The sequence below is a fragment of the Bombina bombina genome, chromosome 4 (assembly GCF_027579735.1).
Source record: "Bombina bombina isolate aBomBom1 chromosome 4, aBomBom1.pri, whole genome shotgun sequence".
NCBI lineage: Eukaryota > Metazoa > Chordata > Amphibia > Anura > Bombinatoridae > Bombina > Bombina bombina.
In genome coordinates this window covers 527342080-527359976 of record NC_069502.1, presented here as the reverse complement: position 1 = coordinate 527359976, position 17897 = coordinate 527342080, and the positions used below count along the sequence as shown (strand labels likewise).

The following is a 17897-nucleotide window of genomic DNA, read 5'->3' as shown; positions in this document are numbered from 1 at the left end:
AGGCCATGTCATTAGATTTTCTTCTTTTATACCCTTTCTTGCCAGCCACGCTGTGGAGTACTTGGACGTGTGTGATGGAGCATTGTCCTGCATGAAAATCATGTATTTCTTGAAGGATGCAGACTTCTTCCTGTACCACTGCTTGAAGATGGTGTCTTCCAGAAACTGGCAGTAGGACTGGGAGTTGAGCTTGACTCCATCCTCAACCCGAAAAGGCCCCACAAGCTCATCTTTGATGATACCAGCCCAAACCAGTACTCCACCTCCACCTTGCTGGCGTCTGAGTCGGACTGGAGCTCTCTACCCTTTACCAATCCAGCCACGGGCCCATCCATCTGGCCCATCAAGACTCACTCTCATTTCATCAGTCCATAAAACCTTAGAAAAATCAGTCTTGAGATATTTCTTGGCCCAGTCTTGACGTTTCAGCTTGTGTGTCTTGTTCAGTGGTGGTCGTCTTTCAGCCTTTCTTACCTTGGCCATGTCTCTGAGTATTGCACACCTTGTGCTTTTGGGCACTCCAGTGATGTTGCAGCTCTGAAATATGGCCAAACTGGTGGCAAGTGGCATCTTGGCAGCTGCACGCTTGACTTTTCTCAGTTCATGGGCAGTCATTTTGCGCCTCGGTTTTTCCACATGCTTCTTGCGACCCTGTTGACTATTTTGAATGAAACGCTTGATTGTTCGATGATCACGCTTCAGAAGCTTTGCAATTTTAAGAGTGCTGCATCCCCCTGCAAGATATCTCACTATTTTTTACTTTTCTGAGCCTGTCAAGTCCTTCTTTTGACCCATTTTGCCAAAGGAAAGGAAGTTGCCTAATAATTATGCACACCTGATATAGGGTGTTGATGTCATTAGACCACACCCCTTCTCATTACAGAGATGCACATCACCTAATATGCTTAATTGGTAGTAGGATTTCGAGCCTATACAGCTTGGAGTAAGACAACATGCATAAAGAGGATGATGTGGTCAAAATACTCATTTGCCTAATAATTCTGCACTCCCTGTATAATCCTGCTCAGGGTTCACTCACCCAGCTTCTGGAGCAGTGTCCTCTTATTTGTGTCTTCGGAGGAGCGAGCAAAACCACAATTACTGTACTTGTGTATCCTCACTGAATGTACAGCTCGCCACCACTCTCCTGTAACAACTTGAGTACTTGATGCTCCTGATTGCCGCTGAGACTTCATCAACCATGGACCAATGGCATCCGCTTTGCTCTGTAGCATTCAAAAACAGGAAACTGGGCTGGAAGTAATTATCACTGTTCCGGGCTCACTCATGAAAAGCTCCAATTGCATCAGGAAAAAATAAATGCGAGGAGCACCGGAAAAAAGTTAAAACATAACTTTTATTTAGGGTAGGTTAAAAAAGTTTCATCACAAAAAAGTGGACACATTGAAGTGGACAATTATAGATGTGGTAAATAAAAAAATGTGAAAACATTGAAAGAGCCCTAGAAAAAAACAGGTTTTCTGGATTCATAGATTGAATACTAGAATACTGGGGGGGGTTAAACTCTGAATATGATCTAATACATTTGTGGTGCTAGATGGGCATAATAAGTATAAATCTTAGTAGATTCTAGAATGATAGGATCTCTTTCCATGCTGACTTAAACAATTAAGAATATACATAGACCTTAACATAATAATTAAAAGGGGAATTGGTTTTGATGTGTCATGTACACCTTTTTTTTTATTACTGATATGCTTATTTGTTTTGTGTGAATAAGGATGCTACTTTGTATGTAGAGAGGTACTCAGTTGCGTTATGTACATTGCAGCAGGATGTGTGTGATTGAATCAGCCCAGTTGCTTGTATTAGAGATGTATATGTGTATATTTGAATATATGAAGAAACTATATGCAGACTATGTATATGTACCAGTCTCTTTAAGTGTAGTTGAGACACTTATACATATAGGGGCCGGTTCATCAATGTCTGTCTGACATGATACGCTGTAGTGTATCATGTCCGAGACACATCGCTGAATGCCGACAGCATACGCTGTCAGCATTTAACATTGCACAAGCAGTTCGGGTGAACTGCTTGTGCAATGCTGCCCCCTGCAGATTCGCGGCCAACCGGCCATTAGCAGGGGGTGTCAATCAGTCCGATCGTATAGGATGGGGCGGATTACAGACTGCAGCCTCAGAGGCAGCGGACCACTTAAGGAGCAGCGGTCTTAAGACCGCTGCTTCATAACTGCTGTTTCCAGCGAACCTGAAGGCTCGCGCAGAAACAGGGGCATCAGGGGCCATTCAGCCCTTGATAAATCGGCCCCATTGTATAATAATATTGCAATACTTTTAATTTTTTATATATATTTTTTGTTTATCATTTTAGTGTCTCTGTGAGTACAATTACTATATCAACATGTAAGGTTACTCTTGTGGATTTTGGGACATTTAATACAATATTTCTGTATTATTTTTCAAAACTGTGTACTTTTTTCTAAGATTTAGCAGGATGGGGATAATCGTGTGTTTTCTGTCACAGCATTATTTAGAACTGTCAATCTGGTCTACTAATAGGAGAGTAGGAGTTGTCTTGTGATTTTATTTTTTAGCAAATAGGATGAAGTTGAAAGGTATTTCTTGTGAGAAGTTAGATCAGAGTCACAGCTTGGATTATGGCGTAACGCCGAAACATGTCAGCTGACTCGATCTAACTCCTTTGTTTCTCCGATGCAGTCCTTTTACAATACTGTTTGGAACACTGTTTTTCCTACTCCAGTATGGTCTTAAATATAGGAAAATCCAGATGTTCCTACACACCTACACATATTGCAAAAAATATCAAGGGCGTGTATATTCTCAAAAATTTAAAGAGACATTAAAGTATTTTTTACTTATGCTTTAGAAATCATTCACTGGGTTGCACAATATGAGCCAGATAACATAACATAACTATTTAGCGCTTTTGCTCGCACACCGCTAGAAGTAAACTTTTTACTTGGGTTTGCATGCGTTTTACAAGTTGAAAATAAAATGTTTGCATGTAAGTGAAACCCTATGCGTGCTAACTTCAGGACTTCAGATATCACAACCACACTAAGGCATTAGAAAAAACTTAACACTTAGTTATCGCTCACATGCTAATCTGACACTTTGTTATACCAAATGTGCTCAACCTGACATGAGTTATTTATATTTCATTTTCCAATGTTCTTCACATAAAAGAAAATTTATTTTTTTAAATATGTATTTAAATATATATATATGATTTTTTTTTAAATATATATCTATACCTCTCTCTCTCTCTCTCTCTCTATCTATCTCTCTCTCTCTCTCTCTCTCTCTCTCTCTCTCTCTCTCTCTCTCTATATATATATATATATATATATATATATATATATATATGTATTCTAGTCCTAAATATTTTAAAAGCATTTAAAATAAAAAGCCTCCTAAATGCTGTTTATTGTACTTTCTCCTTTACTGTGACCAGTTATGGACAGATAATTGACATACTCTTGTACATATCAGCCAATCACTTTGCAGCATGTAGGAGTGTCAGGATCTTACATTCCTCTGAATGCACTCCTATATATATATATATATATATATATATATATATATATATATATATATATATATATATATTTATATATATTAATTATGCATAATTCACTGTTTTATGGGGAATTCAAATTTAAATGTAATGTCCCTTTAAGTTGCGTCAGGATCTGAATATTTAATCCAAAACTTTGCTTGTGATCAAACCTGGGAAAATGAAGTATAATCTAGTGATATGATAAAGTTGTTATATTAATGAACATGCATACAATTCCAGAGGTCTGTGTTGTGAAAAACATATTTATAAGATAAAAGAATCTGAAGATGCTTTCCAAGTGGCAGTCTTTAAAAAACATTAATTGTGCTGTCTCAGCACAGCTGCTGCACGCAGCAAACAGCTCATTTATGCAATCTGCCAGGGACACATTCTGTTATAATTGTCAGAAAACTGAGAGAGAATAGATTCTATAAAAATAATGGCTCTGTATATAAATGCTTTTTAAACATTATCCATGTACCAATGTCATATAGGTCTGAGGAAAACTATATCTAAGCCAAAACAAATATTCATTTGCAGTGACATTTATTTATTGTATGCAGAGAAATGCTTACAGAACAAATACACCGTGTGAGATTAGAAGAACATATGAAAAAGTCAAGTAGAATATTTTAACTGAAACATAGTTATCTAAGGAGCATTTTACAAGTTATTACCTCCCATTGTAAAACAACATTTATTATTGCTCATGTAAGACTATAATTTAAATCTATCAAAGCGTAAAACAAATGTGCTGCTTACAATATAAAAATATTATTAAGTTATTTTTTGTTTTTACAAACAAATACCCACTTTTAGATGCAAAAGAAAATAGAAAAGAAGTGTGTGTCCCTTAAAATAAATTTTTAACAAAATGAAAAAATCTCCCTTTCTGCTTTTTGTTGCATAAAGTTTGCAAAAAGGTTCCTAAATATTTTCTAAATTATTAAAATGTTTCAATTTAAAATACTTGAGACATTACTCAGTTTATTACTTAGGATGAGACAATAAGATACAAACTTGTTTATAGCTCAATAAATAATAACATTTATTTTTCTTGACCTATTGTCATTTGTCAATATTTAAGAAAAACAAAAACAGTTAAACACATATCTTTCAAAAATAATGGGCAAGATTACAAGTCGCAGCAAATCTGTTTTTCTTAATTGCGAAAACACCGTGCACATTATGTTTTTTTTTTTCCACATTTGGGGTTGCGCAGGTATTACAAGTTGCAAAATAACTTATTTTGTGTGCGTGTTAACCCGTGTAATCCATAAAGCCAGATCGTGTGCGCGTTCACATACTCCCCCATAGAAGTCAATGGAGAAGACAAATAGAAAAAAAAAAATTAAAATCCTAATCGGTTGTGCAAAGATTAGGTGTAGATGTAAATGCAAATATTTCATATTGTGAAATTATACAATCGGGCTGATTGACACCCCAGGTAGCGACCGATTGTTCTTGTGAACTGCCTGTGCAATGATAAATGCCGACAACGTATGCTGTCGGCAGTTATCGATGTGCGGCGGACATTATATGCTACATCGCTACATCAAGGGGTCATGATCTCAAGCTACAGGGTAGTAGATTCAGGAGTAATTTGAGGAAGCACTTCTTTACAGAAAAAAATATTGATTTATGGAATAAACTTCCTCAAGAGGTAGTAGCGACAAACACTGTGGGGGACTTTACAAATGCCTGGGACAAGCATAAGGCTATCCTACAAACTAGATAAGTTTATACTGTTAGGTAATATCGGGCAGACTTGCTGGGCCTATGGCTCTTATATGCCGACAATATGTTTCTATGTTTCTATATCCGTCCACACTTTAATAAATCGGCCCCAAGGAATCAGCTCTCAGCTTTATACCACAGACATCTGAAAGATGAAAATTGGAAAAATTAGTTTCTTTAGATGCAGATCAATTTGAGAAAGTGATCTTAACCAGATAAAGCTGTAAATAATGGATAATAAATTAAATTCTTTAAATGCTCCATAAGCTCAGCTACTGTATCTTATCTATAGACACACTTTGTATAACATTTTTATACTTCCAAAGTGCTAGATTTAATGCAAGTAACTCATTTATTAATTATTATGATGCAATAAATAAATATTTTAAATTGATATTAAACCCTGTGAGATTGTTACGTTATCTGCTCATAACGGTCCCTGACTGGCTTCAGCAGATGAGATAAGATAAGAAGAACAGGTTTTTTTCAACTCTAGGTACAAAATGACAGCACCCATTTCTGTTTATTATACACTAAAACCTTGTTTGTCAAGAGCCAGGCTATGACCAAACACTACACTTATTTCTTCAATATTTAAACAACTAATATAATTAAAAAATGCATCTGTATAGCATTATCAGGCTAATACTTTAAATGCTTTAAATACACATTACCTAGCATTTATTAACTGTTTAATATCTCTTTAAGTTTCATTAATATAGATATAGTAAATATATTTGTAATAATGTTTACAAAGGTATGAATTAATATACTTACAAAACATCTGCATTTTATTCTTAGGCTAATCTTTGCTTTGAATACATCATTCTATCTTGCATTTATTTAATGTATAATATCATTAAAGGGACAGTCTACACCAGATATTTTTTTTGTTTTAAAAGATAGATAATCCCTTTATTACCCATTCCCCAGTTTTTCATAACCAACACAGTTATATTAATATACTTTTAACCTCTGTGATAATCTTTTATCTAAGCCTCTGCAAACTGCCCCTTTATTTCAGTTCTTTTGACAGACTTGCAGTTTAGCCAATCAGTGCCTGCTCCCAGATAACTTCACGTGCACGAGCACAGTGTTATCTATATGAAATACATGAACTAACACCCTCTAGTGGTGAAAAACTGTTGAAATGCATTCTGAAAAGAGGTGGCCTTTAAGGTCTAAGAAATTAGCATATGAAACTCCTAGGTTAAGCTTACAACTAAGAATACCAAGAGAACAAAGCAAAATTGGTGATAACAGTAATTTGGAAAATTGTTTAAAATTACATGCTCTATGTGAATCATGAAAGTTTTTTTTTGGCCTAGACTGTCCCTTTAATATAGATTTAGCAAATATATTTTGTAATACACAAAAGTATGATTAAATATACTTACAATATAAAATATATTTTTTACTTCATATACCATTATTTAGTATGGTGTGTGTGTATATATATATATATATATATATATATATATATATATATGTGTGTGTGTGTGTGCATCAATTGCATTTTAAGAAAGTAAGACTATAAAAAATTGTGAAATATGGGAAAATATATATTTAATGTTCTTTTTATGTATTAAAATGAAATGTATATAGTTGAAGGCATTGATAAAGTGCAATATTATAGGAATGGTTTTGTGGATAACACACATATCACTGCTCCCTAGCAACATGTCATACAATATCAGCTTAGCAATCTGTATTTGGCAAACACACATGTATTACAGAAGAAGTTCTTGTTGGACGAGCCAATGCCTTTAACTCATGTACCAAATATCAATTTATCAGAATGATGTAAGCATGCGTTATATAATCTGCAGCTTCTCTAATCATATCATGTTACTTCCCACAGGCTAGGGAGGATGTTATCCATATGCTAAGGACAGAGAAAACCAAACCTGAAGTTTTGGAAGCTCATTATGGATTTTCTGCTCCAGAGGATGTGCTTAGAATCCTACACAGAGATGCTCTCCTCGCTAAAGAGAAATCCATAGGAGATGATGTCTATGAGAAACCTATGGCAGAGGTAATTCAATACAATATTTAATTTTTTTAGTATATAATCACCTTGTTATGTTCTTCCAATTAGTATTAAACTTAATGTTTTTATGTATTCATGTGTAGACATTATGAAAATATTCACTTTTAATGATATTGTACTGCAATATGTATTAGTACTTGTATAGATTATTAGTACTGTTTTTCCAATGGCCATGCATTTAAATTTAATTTGTGAATCATAGTTCAATGTCCTAAAATCATGTGTGAAAATTAAATTTTGTTATATATAACGTCTAATATATTAAATTATTAATTAATAATGAAAAACGTGGTTTAATTTTTAGGAACTTTAAATTCCTTCTACATAAATTGTTAGTATTTTTTGTACCAGTGCTTTCTATTGATGTTTCCAAACGTCAAACAAAATGTCAAGAAGGGGTGGGGAGGTCTGGGCCCAAAATCATTAAGATCATTTTTCAGGAACTTCATGACAATTTTTCCTTTTTCCACATTACCAAAAACGTTTTTCTTGTATTGAAGTTGAAAGTAAGCTAAGAATCATTATTATTATTACTACTACTAATAAAATCAATGTAAAATAGACTTTAACACTCCATGGCAATATATTTCTTTAAACTAAGCACACTCACGGAGCAGATAAACCATTTAAAGAATTATATATGTATTAAGATGCAACTGTCCATTTTTTTTTTAAAGTTGAGTCCATTAATAGATTTTGTTTGTCAAAATGAAGCAATAATGTATAAGTAATGTACTTTGAATACACTAGCCAGTTTGCACACATGTATTGTTACTACATTACAGGCCCAACTGGCTGTCTGCATTTAATTAACCCCTTAATGACCACAATGTACCCTGTATGTCACTGGTCGTTAAGGGTTTTTTTCAGGACATAATAGCACAAGTCTAGCAAGAACACGCTATTAATGCCCTCCCTCCAGCAGGCTTTGTGGAATAGAGGAGTCTCAACGCTGGTGGTAAGACCGCGCTATAAAACAATCAAGTCCCAAAAAAAGGCCAGCGACATACAGGGTACGTCGTTGGTCCTTAAGGGGTTAAAATGCAGAATATGCTTCTACTTTGTAATTATATAGCTTCATAATATTCTGTAAAAGGTAAATGACAGAAGATTTATATCATGTAACTAGTCTGTGATTGGTGCACATGTTTTACACAGCTGGTGCAACCCTATTCCTTACAAAGGATTGGCAAGTAATAAAGTGATACTTTTTATTGATTCACAAAATATGTTTGATAAAATGAGTTACCGTTTTCCAAACAACTAATTCCTATATGAAGATGAATCATTTAGTCTAGAAAACTCTGTGGGGTCAATTTATCTGCTCCATAACCGGTCCGCCTGCTCTGAGGCGGCGGACAGAAATCAACCCGATCGAATACGATTGGGTTAATTGACACCCCCTGCTAGCGGGGGTGGCTGCAAATCTGCAAGGGGCGGCATTGCGACAGCAGTTCACAGGAACTGCTGGTGCAATGATAAATGCCAACAGCGTATGCTGTCAGCATTTATCAATATGCAGCGGACATGATACACTACATCGTATCATGTCCGCTCGCACTTTAATAAATTGACCCCCATGAGTCTTTTGCTCATGCAAAGTTATGCATAAATTATGTAAAGGTAGTGGTATCTGGGGACTGAATTAACTCATGCTAATACTAGCAAAATTGTAAAATAGATATGTCTCGTTAAAGGAACATTCTAATGTACTTTAAGTGCCAATATGTCAACCCAATACAACGTCACAAAAAATATCCCTTTCAGTTTAAGTCAATGAACACATGGAAATTAAACCCATTTTTTTTATTATTGTTTTGTGATTCAGAGCATATAATTTAAAAAAAGTTTTCAATTTACTTCTATTATTTAATGTGCTTTGTTCTCTTGTTATTCTTTGTTGAAGAGATACTTAGGTAGGCAGAGTGCACAAGTCTACACCACTACATAACAGGAAAATAATTGCTGCCATCTAGTTTTCTTGCAAAAGTGTAACATCCTTGCAAAACTGCTGCAATATAGTGCTGCAGACACGTGCATTCTCATAAGCTCACCTCCCTGCTTTTCAACAAAGAATACCAAGCGCCATATGATCAAAAGTTTGCCATCAAACATATGATAAACTACATTTAGCCTTGCAGGGCAATTATCAAAGAGAAGGGGCCATCCCTGTGAGAGCTCTCTGCTTGTGTACAAGTTTGCAATGTTGGAATCCAGAGTATGTTTAAACTTAATTAATATGTCAAATATAAATCAAATTACGCTGTTTTCAATGCACTGTTCCTTAAAAGCCCTGTTATTTTCATATGCATAGGTTTTCCTTTCAGAGTAATTAGTGTTTTGTCACAACCTCACCAACATTTAATTTATGAGAAAAACAGTGAGATCTGTAGAGAAGAAATATTTAGATAATTATGCTTGGATTTGAGACAATTTTATACATGCTGTTCCACACATGTCCAGCCCATTTTACATAAAAAAAAAAAACAATTACCCTTTGTATCTTGTTACACATCCAGTGTACTTAAAGGGACAGTATACACCAATTTTCATATAACTGCATGTAATAGAAACTACTATAAAAAAAGAATATGCACAGATACTGATATAAAAATCCAGTATAAAACCTTTTAAAAACGTACTTAGAAGCTCCCAATTCAGCACTGTTAATGAGGTTAGGCTGGGACACCCACTGAAATGGGCTGGAAAGCAAAAAGAGTAGACACTCCACCCCCCTCCCCTGCATATGAAAAGACAGATTACGCAAACAGGAGCAAGCTGGAGTCTGTAAACAAACGTATACATCTAAAACTTTGGGGCTTGGTCAGGAGTCTGAAAATCAGAACAATGTTATTAAAAAATAAGCCAAACTATAAATTGTTACAAAAATACACCCAGATGGGCTATATAAATGGATAATCTACAAAACATTTATGCAAAGAAAAATTTAGTGTACAATGTCCCTTTAAAGGAACATTAAACACAAATTGTAAACTACATGATTAGGAAAATTCATATAATAAATTCATGTAATAAATTGTACAATGAAAACTGCAGCTTTATTTTGTCATATTAGTATATTGTTTTATGTTTATTATTTTCACTGATTTCCCTGTCCTCCAGAACAACAGAACCCCTGCTAACAAATCACAAACTAATATTCAGACATAGCACAAACTCTGTTTCTTCATGTGCAGACTGGGATAGCCTGCCCTCCTGTATTTCCTTAAGGAGGTTTAGCACTGATTTAACTTACTATTGGAAATAATGATTTTCCGATCATGATTGTTGATGAAAAACTGATAATCCACCTTTTAAAAGCATGTGACACTATAGAAGCTTAGGGAGGGTCGGAAAAGTAAACAAAAGCTCACATAAAGTGCCTTAAAGTATTAACCCAAGTCTCCCTGGGAGAAAGTCAGACAAGCATAATTTTTAGATGTATTTTACCGCAAAAGGCTGCAAAATAATTAATGAATGTATTAATGGTGCTTTAAATTATGATTTATGCTGTGCATATTTAATACGATTTATTCCTGTGTAATTTACATATAAATTTTAAATTTTTGAAAAAAAATACGATTTTTCGTAAACAATTTTATTAGGATTTTTGAGACACTTTCAAAATACAATTTTTCCTGTGTATTTTTGTGTGAATGGTTCAAATATTCATTTTGTATTGTTTAACCCCTTGAGGACTGATGACGGTCCTGAACCGTCATGACTTAAAACGAGCAGTGGGAGCAATCAGAGATTGCTTCCGCCGAAATACCTCTGTTACTATCTGCCAGGCATGTGAGGCAGATAGTAACAGCCAATTATTATGTTTGTGATAGTGTTACAATGTCACTATTGATACATTTTAAAAATATATATTTTGAAACAGCAATGTCTTACTTGTACTTATAGCCCTAATACTTGAAGAAAAAAAGCAAAAAAGCATGTAAACACTGGGTGTTTTTAAACTCCGGACAAAATTTTAAATCTATTTAGCAGTTTTTTCATTAGCTTTTGTAGATGAATAAAATATTTTTCAAGTAAAAGTAAAAAAACATGTTTTTCAATTTTTCAACATTTTTTATTATTATTTTAAAAGTAAATTATATGATATGATACAAATAATGGTATGTAAAGAAAGCCCTTCTTGTCCTGAAAAAAAAACAATATATAATTTGTATGGGAACAGTAAATGAGAGAGAGGAAAATTAAAGATATACACAAACACCACAAAAGTGTTAAAATAGCCCTGGTCCTTAAGGGCTTAAATTACGATTTTCATTGTGCACTTTTCTAATGTATGCATCTCCTACACATACGAAAATGCAGTATACACCCCTTAGCGGGCACCCTGTTTTCATATAAAAAAGTGGCTTTAAAGAATTCCACCAGGAAAATCGAAGTACTGGTGAGCATTCTTAAAGAATCTCACCAGCCCAGAGATGTTTAGATAACTGGGCCCCAAGAGAACAAAGACAATTTGATAATAGAACTAAAGTGGAAAGTTGTTTAAAGGGTTTCATGTCCCTTTAATAAATGGATTTTTTTTTTTTGTCAATTCCATTTTAGTTTGTAAAAAAAAAATAAAAAAAATAATATATATATATATATATATATATACAGTATATAGAGAGAGCAAACCTTGTCCAAGGAACAACACTTTCCACTCTCCAGTAAAAAGGAACAACATTTTCCACTCTCTAGTAAAAAGCTTTATGAATTTATTGTGACATATCAGGGAGACAAAACCCCATCTTGTCTAAATATGGGGTTTTGTCTCCCCAAAAACGTCATAATAAATTCATAAAGCTTTTTACAGACTGGAGAGGGCTGTTCCTTGCAGTTGGATGTGGACAAGGTTTGGTTCGATATCTTTTTAACTGGCACCTCAGCAAGATGAAAGAATACAGGACTTTGTATATATATATATCAGGGACGTATTACCGCCTAGACAAACAAGGCACGTGCCTAGTGCGGCAGATGGGGGGCCAATTTTTGCCATCACTTATACCCATAAAGATTTAAGAATTCTCTATGCTCATTCAATTTTAGTTATGGTATGTAACCACACCCCTTCCTATTGTCCCCCTTCAAGCTATGCTCCAATCTAATGTAGTTAGTTGTAGTTATGGCGTGTAACCACGCCCCTTCCTATTGCTCCTCTCCCATCTATGCTCTAATCAGAAGAAGTTAGTTGTAGTCACAACGTGTAAGCATGCCCCCTTCCATTGGCTCCATGAGGTATGTTTATCAGCATGTAACCACTCCCCATTCAGATATCAAACCACTCTGAATTCTGTGTTTCAACGATGAACACAAAGAAGTTTTGCTTATCACGGAGCATCAGTCTCCTACTATGAGGTAGTTTTTAATAAAGCTGCAACAATAAATTACAACACAACATAGTATAATAATAGTGTAATAATATAGAATATTTCTTATTATATTGCTCCAATCTGTACCCTGGTCCTGTGGCTAAATGTCAGTGAGAGTGCACTTTTCTTGCCACAGTCTATATATTTAGATATACAGTATATGTATTCACCCCAAATGCCTACCTCCCTTCTCCTCTCTCTCCCTCCTCCTTTCTCTTCCCTCCTCTTAACTCATTTACTTTGAAAAATAAAGAAATATCACGTTACACCCTTATCAATAAATACTACGGCTAAAAAAAGCAAAAAGGCCTAAAACCTTGGGGTGGGGGAGGGGCAGCATAATTTTGAGTGCCTAGGGCGGCACAAAACCTTAATACTAAATATATATAGTATGATTAAAACATTTTTTGGTAGTTTATTGTTGTACATTCAATTGCACATTATAGGAAATATGGCCAGTTTTAATTTTTTTCCCCTAACAATCCAGCTGGACCGGCTTGAGGAAAAGCAGAGAGAAACGTACCGTCGCATGTTAGAGCAACTCCTTTTGGCAGAGAAATGCCATCGTCGGACAGTGTATGAACTGGAAAATGAAAAGCATAAGCACACAGACTACATGAACAAAAGTGATGATTTCACAAATCTGCTGGAGAAAGAACGTGAAAGGTGGGTGTGGATAGAGAAAATAATGATTTTGCAACACAAAATGGTAACTAATGCTTTTCCGTAAACTACATTTTTGTCTTTTAACAATTTGAATAAAAATATATGTGCAACAGTAGATTGCTGCCTAACCTCTTATGCTGTCCACTTTTGTTTGATGCAGAAACTTAGAAGTACTTTCTGGAATAGGTTTTATTATATACACTTTCTGAACGTGAATAAAAATGTAAATGAGACTGTAATCTCTTTACTGTGATAATGACTAGTGCCATATAATCCGTATGTCAGTGGTAAGTACAATGCAGAACCCAAACCTATGTGTCAGGGATAGATATAATTCTGCCCTAACCACTGAGCCTAGTGTTGGTATATTGTACAACACCCATGATGTGGGTCAGCTCAGCGAAATTCAAGGTCAGGTGTTGCAGAGACGTAACAAAGATAAGCTAAAAAAGCAGTCACTTATGAGAGCAGATTAACTGAACATATAATACATGGGAACATCTAATGAAAACAAATAAAACAGTGAGATGTGCTGTAGAAAACTGGTAATTTGTAGAAGCTTCAGGTAAGTGACATAGGATTGTTGCAATTGTTTAGTAGTTTTGTAGCTGTAGCTTATAAAACATTTCAGATATCACACCTTTATTTGTGAGAGTCTGAGATGACTCCAACTGACTTATTGTCAACATAACATATGCTGTTATAGTGTTTGAATGCAGGTGCATAAGGCATATTTAAATATGCTCCGTGAACAGTAGTAGTTATCAATGAAACAGTGATAAAAAAAAATTCTGGTTGTATAATGAGAACTTGCAATCTGTGTTACCACTTAAAATACCATCCCTACCTTGGGCCACCTGTTGGCCATCCCTGACTCTGAGGAAAAAGTCACCCCTCATATAATAAAGCCCCTCTTTCAAATGATTGGTTACTTGTCCCTGAGGATGCAGGTGATCGTTATGAGAAATGTTGATCCCCGGCCATTTCACTAGACACCAGGTGCATTTACTATAGAGACGTACCTTTCAACCGTCCTGCATCCTGCAGAATTGTCGTGGGTTGGGACGTATGTCCCACTGTTCCACTAGCAGCTCCTTGGTATTACCTCCCAAGCTCCACCCAGTCATACCCCTGCCCTTCTACACCTAACCGCACCCCTCCCATGTGCAACCCTACCCACAAATTTACTTTTCACAACCCAAAAATCATCCTGCAGACATTGGGAGTTATATGGTAGTGTGGTTTTAAAGAGCCTAGCTGTCTCCCCATGTGGCTTACTTAGAGAGGAATAAGACCTATTCATTTGAAAGAGGGCTATGAGGGTTTAACTGGCCTTTATTTTGCAGGTGTTCACCAAACAGAACATATGCAACACCCCTACACAATCCATAAAGGGATGTGCAACCCTTCATTTTAAAGGCGATGTATAACTCTATAACTGTAATGTGATCAAATGAATAATGATCACCTATATATTCTTGTTTATCTGGGCAAAAACAAATTTATAAGCCTCAAAATAAACGCCAAAACTAGTTGGGGGCAAAATAGGTGCATTTTATAAAAATGTATAGAGGATTAATTTTTGGTATCAAATGTTTTATATTTGGTGTTTTTTTATCATTATTATTTTGTACTATACATAATAAATTTGTATAGGACAAGGAATGTGAAATGAGACCTTTGTGTATTCTTAACATCTCTAGAGGATATCAGGAAAAAACTGGATAATATGAAGGTAAATATCAGGTCCAGATGGAATACACCCAGGAGTTTTACAGGAATTTAGCACTGTTATAGACAAACCTCTACTCTTAGGGGTAGATTTATCAAAGGCTAGGCGAACTCTGTATGTGCTTCGCCTGTAACTGCGCCCCAGCTCACCTCCGGAGAAGTGCACATGTGTGCCTGAATGTATAAAAAAAATAGACGTGACTTAGCGCAGGTGAGCTGGGGCATAATGATAAATTTCGCCTGTCCAAAAAAGCTTTTACTCCCTATTTTTCACAGTACATCCCTATAAATATTTTCGCTACCATGTCTTGATTAATAAAAAAGCGTTTTTATGTAACTATTTAGCTTATATTTATATTATATAATGTTTCTGTGCTGTTTTTGCCTTATGTTGATAATTTAAGACTGCAAAAATAAATATATCAATATATCGATATATATATATATATATATAAAACTGTTGGTACCCATATGCACCTGTGGAAGTGCAAATTTCTGGCAATAACAGTCTCTTCTTGGCGCTGAGCCTTTGAAAAATTTGTTAAAAGAAGAAAGTACTGCATCACAAGATGTAAAAGCATGTATTATAATGGTGTTCGCCTCAGTCAGTATGGCAAAATATACAACACGCAATTGAAGCCAAAATTTCAGTTCCCTATCGGCGCAAAGCAATGATAAATAAGAAACTGGGCATATTTGTAGGTCGGGCTGTTAAATTACGCCTATTACTAATGTATATTGTTGCACTCGGGAGCATGCCCGTGCGCCTAGGCAAATGCAAGCGGAGTGCGAAGAAGTTTCTTTCAGATTTGCGCAATTATAGGCGCAGAGTGCTTTGATTAATATGATTATTAGTTCATATGCGCTATTTTGGACGGAATTAAAGGAGAATAGCTTTGATAAATCTACCCCTTAATTTTCCAAGACTCATTATCCTCAAGCACAGTACCTCAGGACTGGCGTAAAGCTGATGTGGTGCCACTTTTTGAAAAGGGAAACAGGGCTGATCCAGGAAGCTATAGACCAGTTAGTCTGATATCGATAGTGGGGAAAATAATTGAAGGGATTATAAGGGATTATATTGATGAGTATATTTGTGTAAACAAAATTATAAGATCATATCAGCATGGTTTTATGAGAAATAGATCATGTCAAACTAATCTAATAAGATTCTACATGGAAGGAAGTAAAAATATAGATAAAGGGGAAATACATGGATTTTGCAAAGGTTGATACAGTGCCACATGAGAGATTGTACAAAATTAAGAGACTGGGAATAGCTGACAATGTTAGCTCATGGATAAATAACTGGATAAAAGACAGGAAGCAATGAGTAGTTGTAAATGGATTGTACTGAGATTGGACAGTGGAGTCCCCCAGGGCCCTTTTCTTTTTAATATTTTTATTAATGACTTGGAGCAAGGATTGAATAGCAACATCTCTATTTTTGCGGATGATACAAAGTTATTTAAAGTCATTAGGTCGGGATAAAATTGCCTTAGAAAGAAATTTACAAAAATTAGAAGAATGGGCAGGTTCTACATTTTGGAAGTAAAAATAAGCAAGCAACATATTATTTAAAATGGAATCGACTTAGAAAAACAGAGGAGGAAAGGGATTTGGGAGTAGTAATAGATGACAAGCTAAAGGTGGGTGCACAACGCAGGGCAGTGGCTTCTAAGGCTAATAAGATACTAGCATGTATTAACCCTCGGTCTACCTGCAGGGTCCAGTGTGTTGTGTTTTTTTAATGGAATTTATTATTATTATTATTATTATTATGAACTGATGACTTTTTACTGCTAATTAGACAGTTATAAATCTGAAAGCATAATTTTTTTGTATTTACACTTTTCCTGTAAATTCAACTTATAGCATCATACACTGGCAGGGTCCATCGGACCCATGTTGCTCTTTAATGGTTTCTCCGTTAAGATTCATCAAGTCACATAATTACTGTACTGCACTCTGTGAGCCATTTTCAGTCTGCAAGTTAATACATGTTTCTGCATGTTAGGAGTCGGACTTGCTTTCTTAGCTTTTGAAGATTTGTTATGCTTTCCTGACTTGGTGTTGTAGTTTCATCATGGCTCGTAAACGCCTAAGTAATGAGAAATACTTAGTTTGTTGAACTCAGATTCTTAACAAGATCAACATGCATCAGATTACAAGCCATCAGATGACGAAAACGAAATAGATGACATCCTTGTAGAAGACAACTCGGATTCTGATGATAGCACCGTCACAGCACCTACCACCCAAACCGATTTGCCATCTTCATCTGCAAATAGAACTATTTACTATTCAAAAGATTAGAATGAAAAATGGAATTCTGTGCCTATCAACAACCAACAAGGCAGAACGAGGCAAGTGAACATCATTCGAGAAACACCAGGTGCCAGCCGTTTTCCAAAAAGACAGACAGACACAACCAAATCATCATTTCTACTTTTTTTCAGGAAACCAATAAAGAAGGTTTGGCTGTATATGGAGCTCAATGGCCTTATCTAACTACAGATTAATTGTACAAGTTCATTGGTGTACTTATTTTGATTGGCGTCTACAAGGGTAAGAATGAAGAAGTGTCTCATTTATGGAGCAGAGAACATGGTCGCCCAATATCCAACAAATCAATGAGCAGAACTCGCTTTCAGAACATTTCCAGAGTTCTGAGATTTGATGATGCTGCTACTAGACAACAAATCCATTCTACTGAGAAGTTGCAGCCCATTTGAGAATGCTTCGATCTGTGGGTAAAATCTCTTTCTGAAGCATTT

General features: G+C 35.3%; 1 protein-coding gene across 3 annotated transcripts in view; it reads left to right on the top strand.

The window, feature by feature from the left end:
- Positions 1-17897, top strand: part of FILIP1 (filamin A interacting protein 1) — a 387512-nt gene that overhangs the window by 318196 nt on the left and 51419 nt on the right. For all 3 annotated transcript variants that reach the window (XM_053710450.1, XM_053710451.1, XM_053710449.1), the window contains exons 3-4: positions 7163-7336; positions 13211-13389. In XM_053710450.1, coding sequence (XP_053566425.1) covers positions 7163-7336; positions 13211-13389 — 353 coding nt within the window. The remainder of the gene's footprint in view (positions 1-7162; positions 7337-13210; positions 13390-17897) is intronic.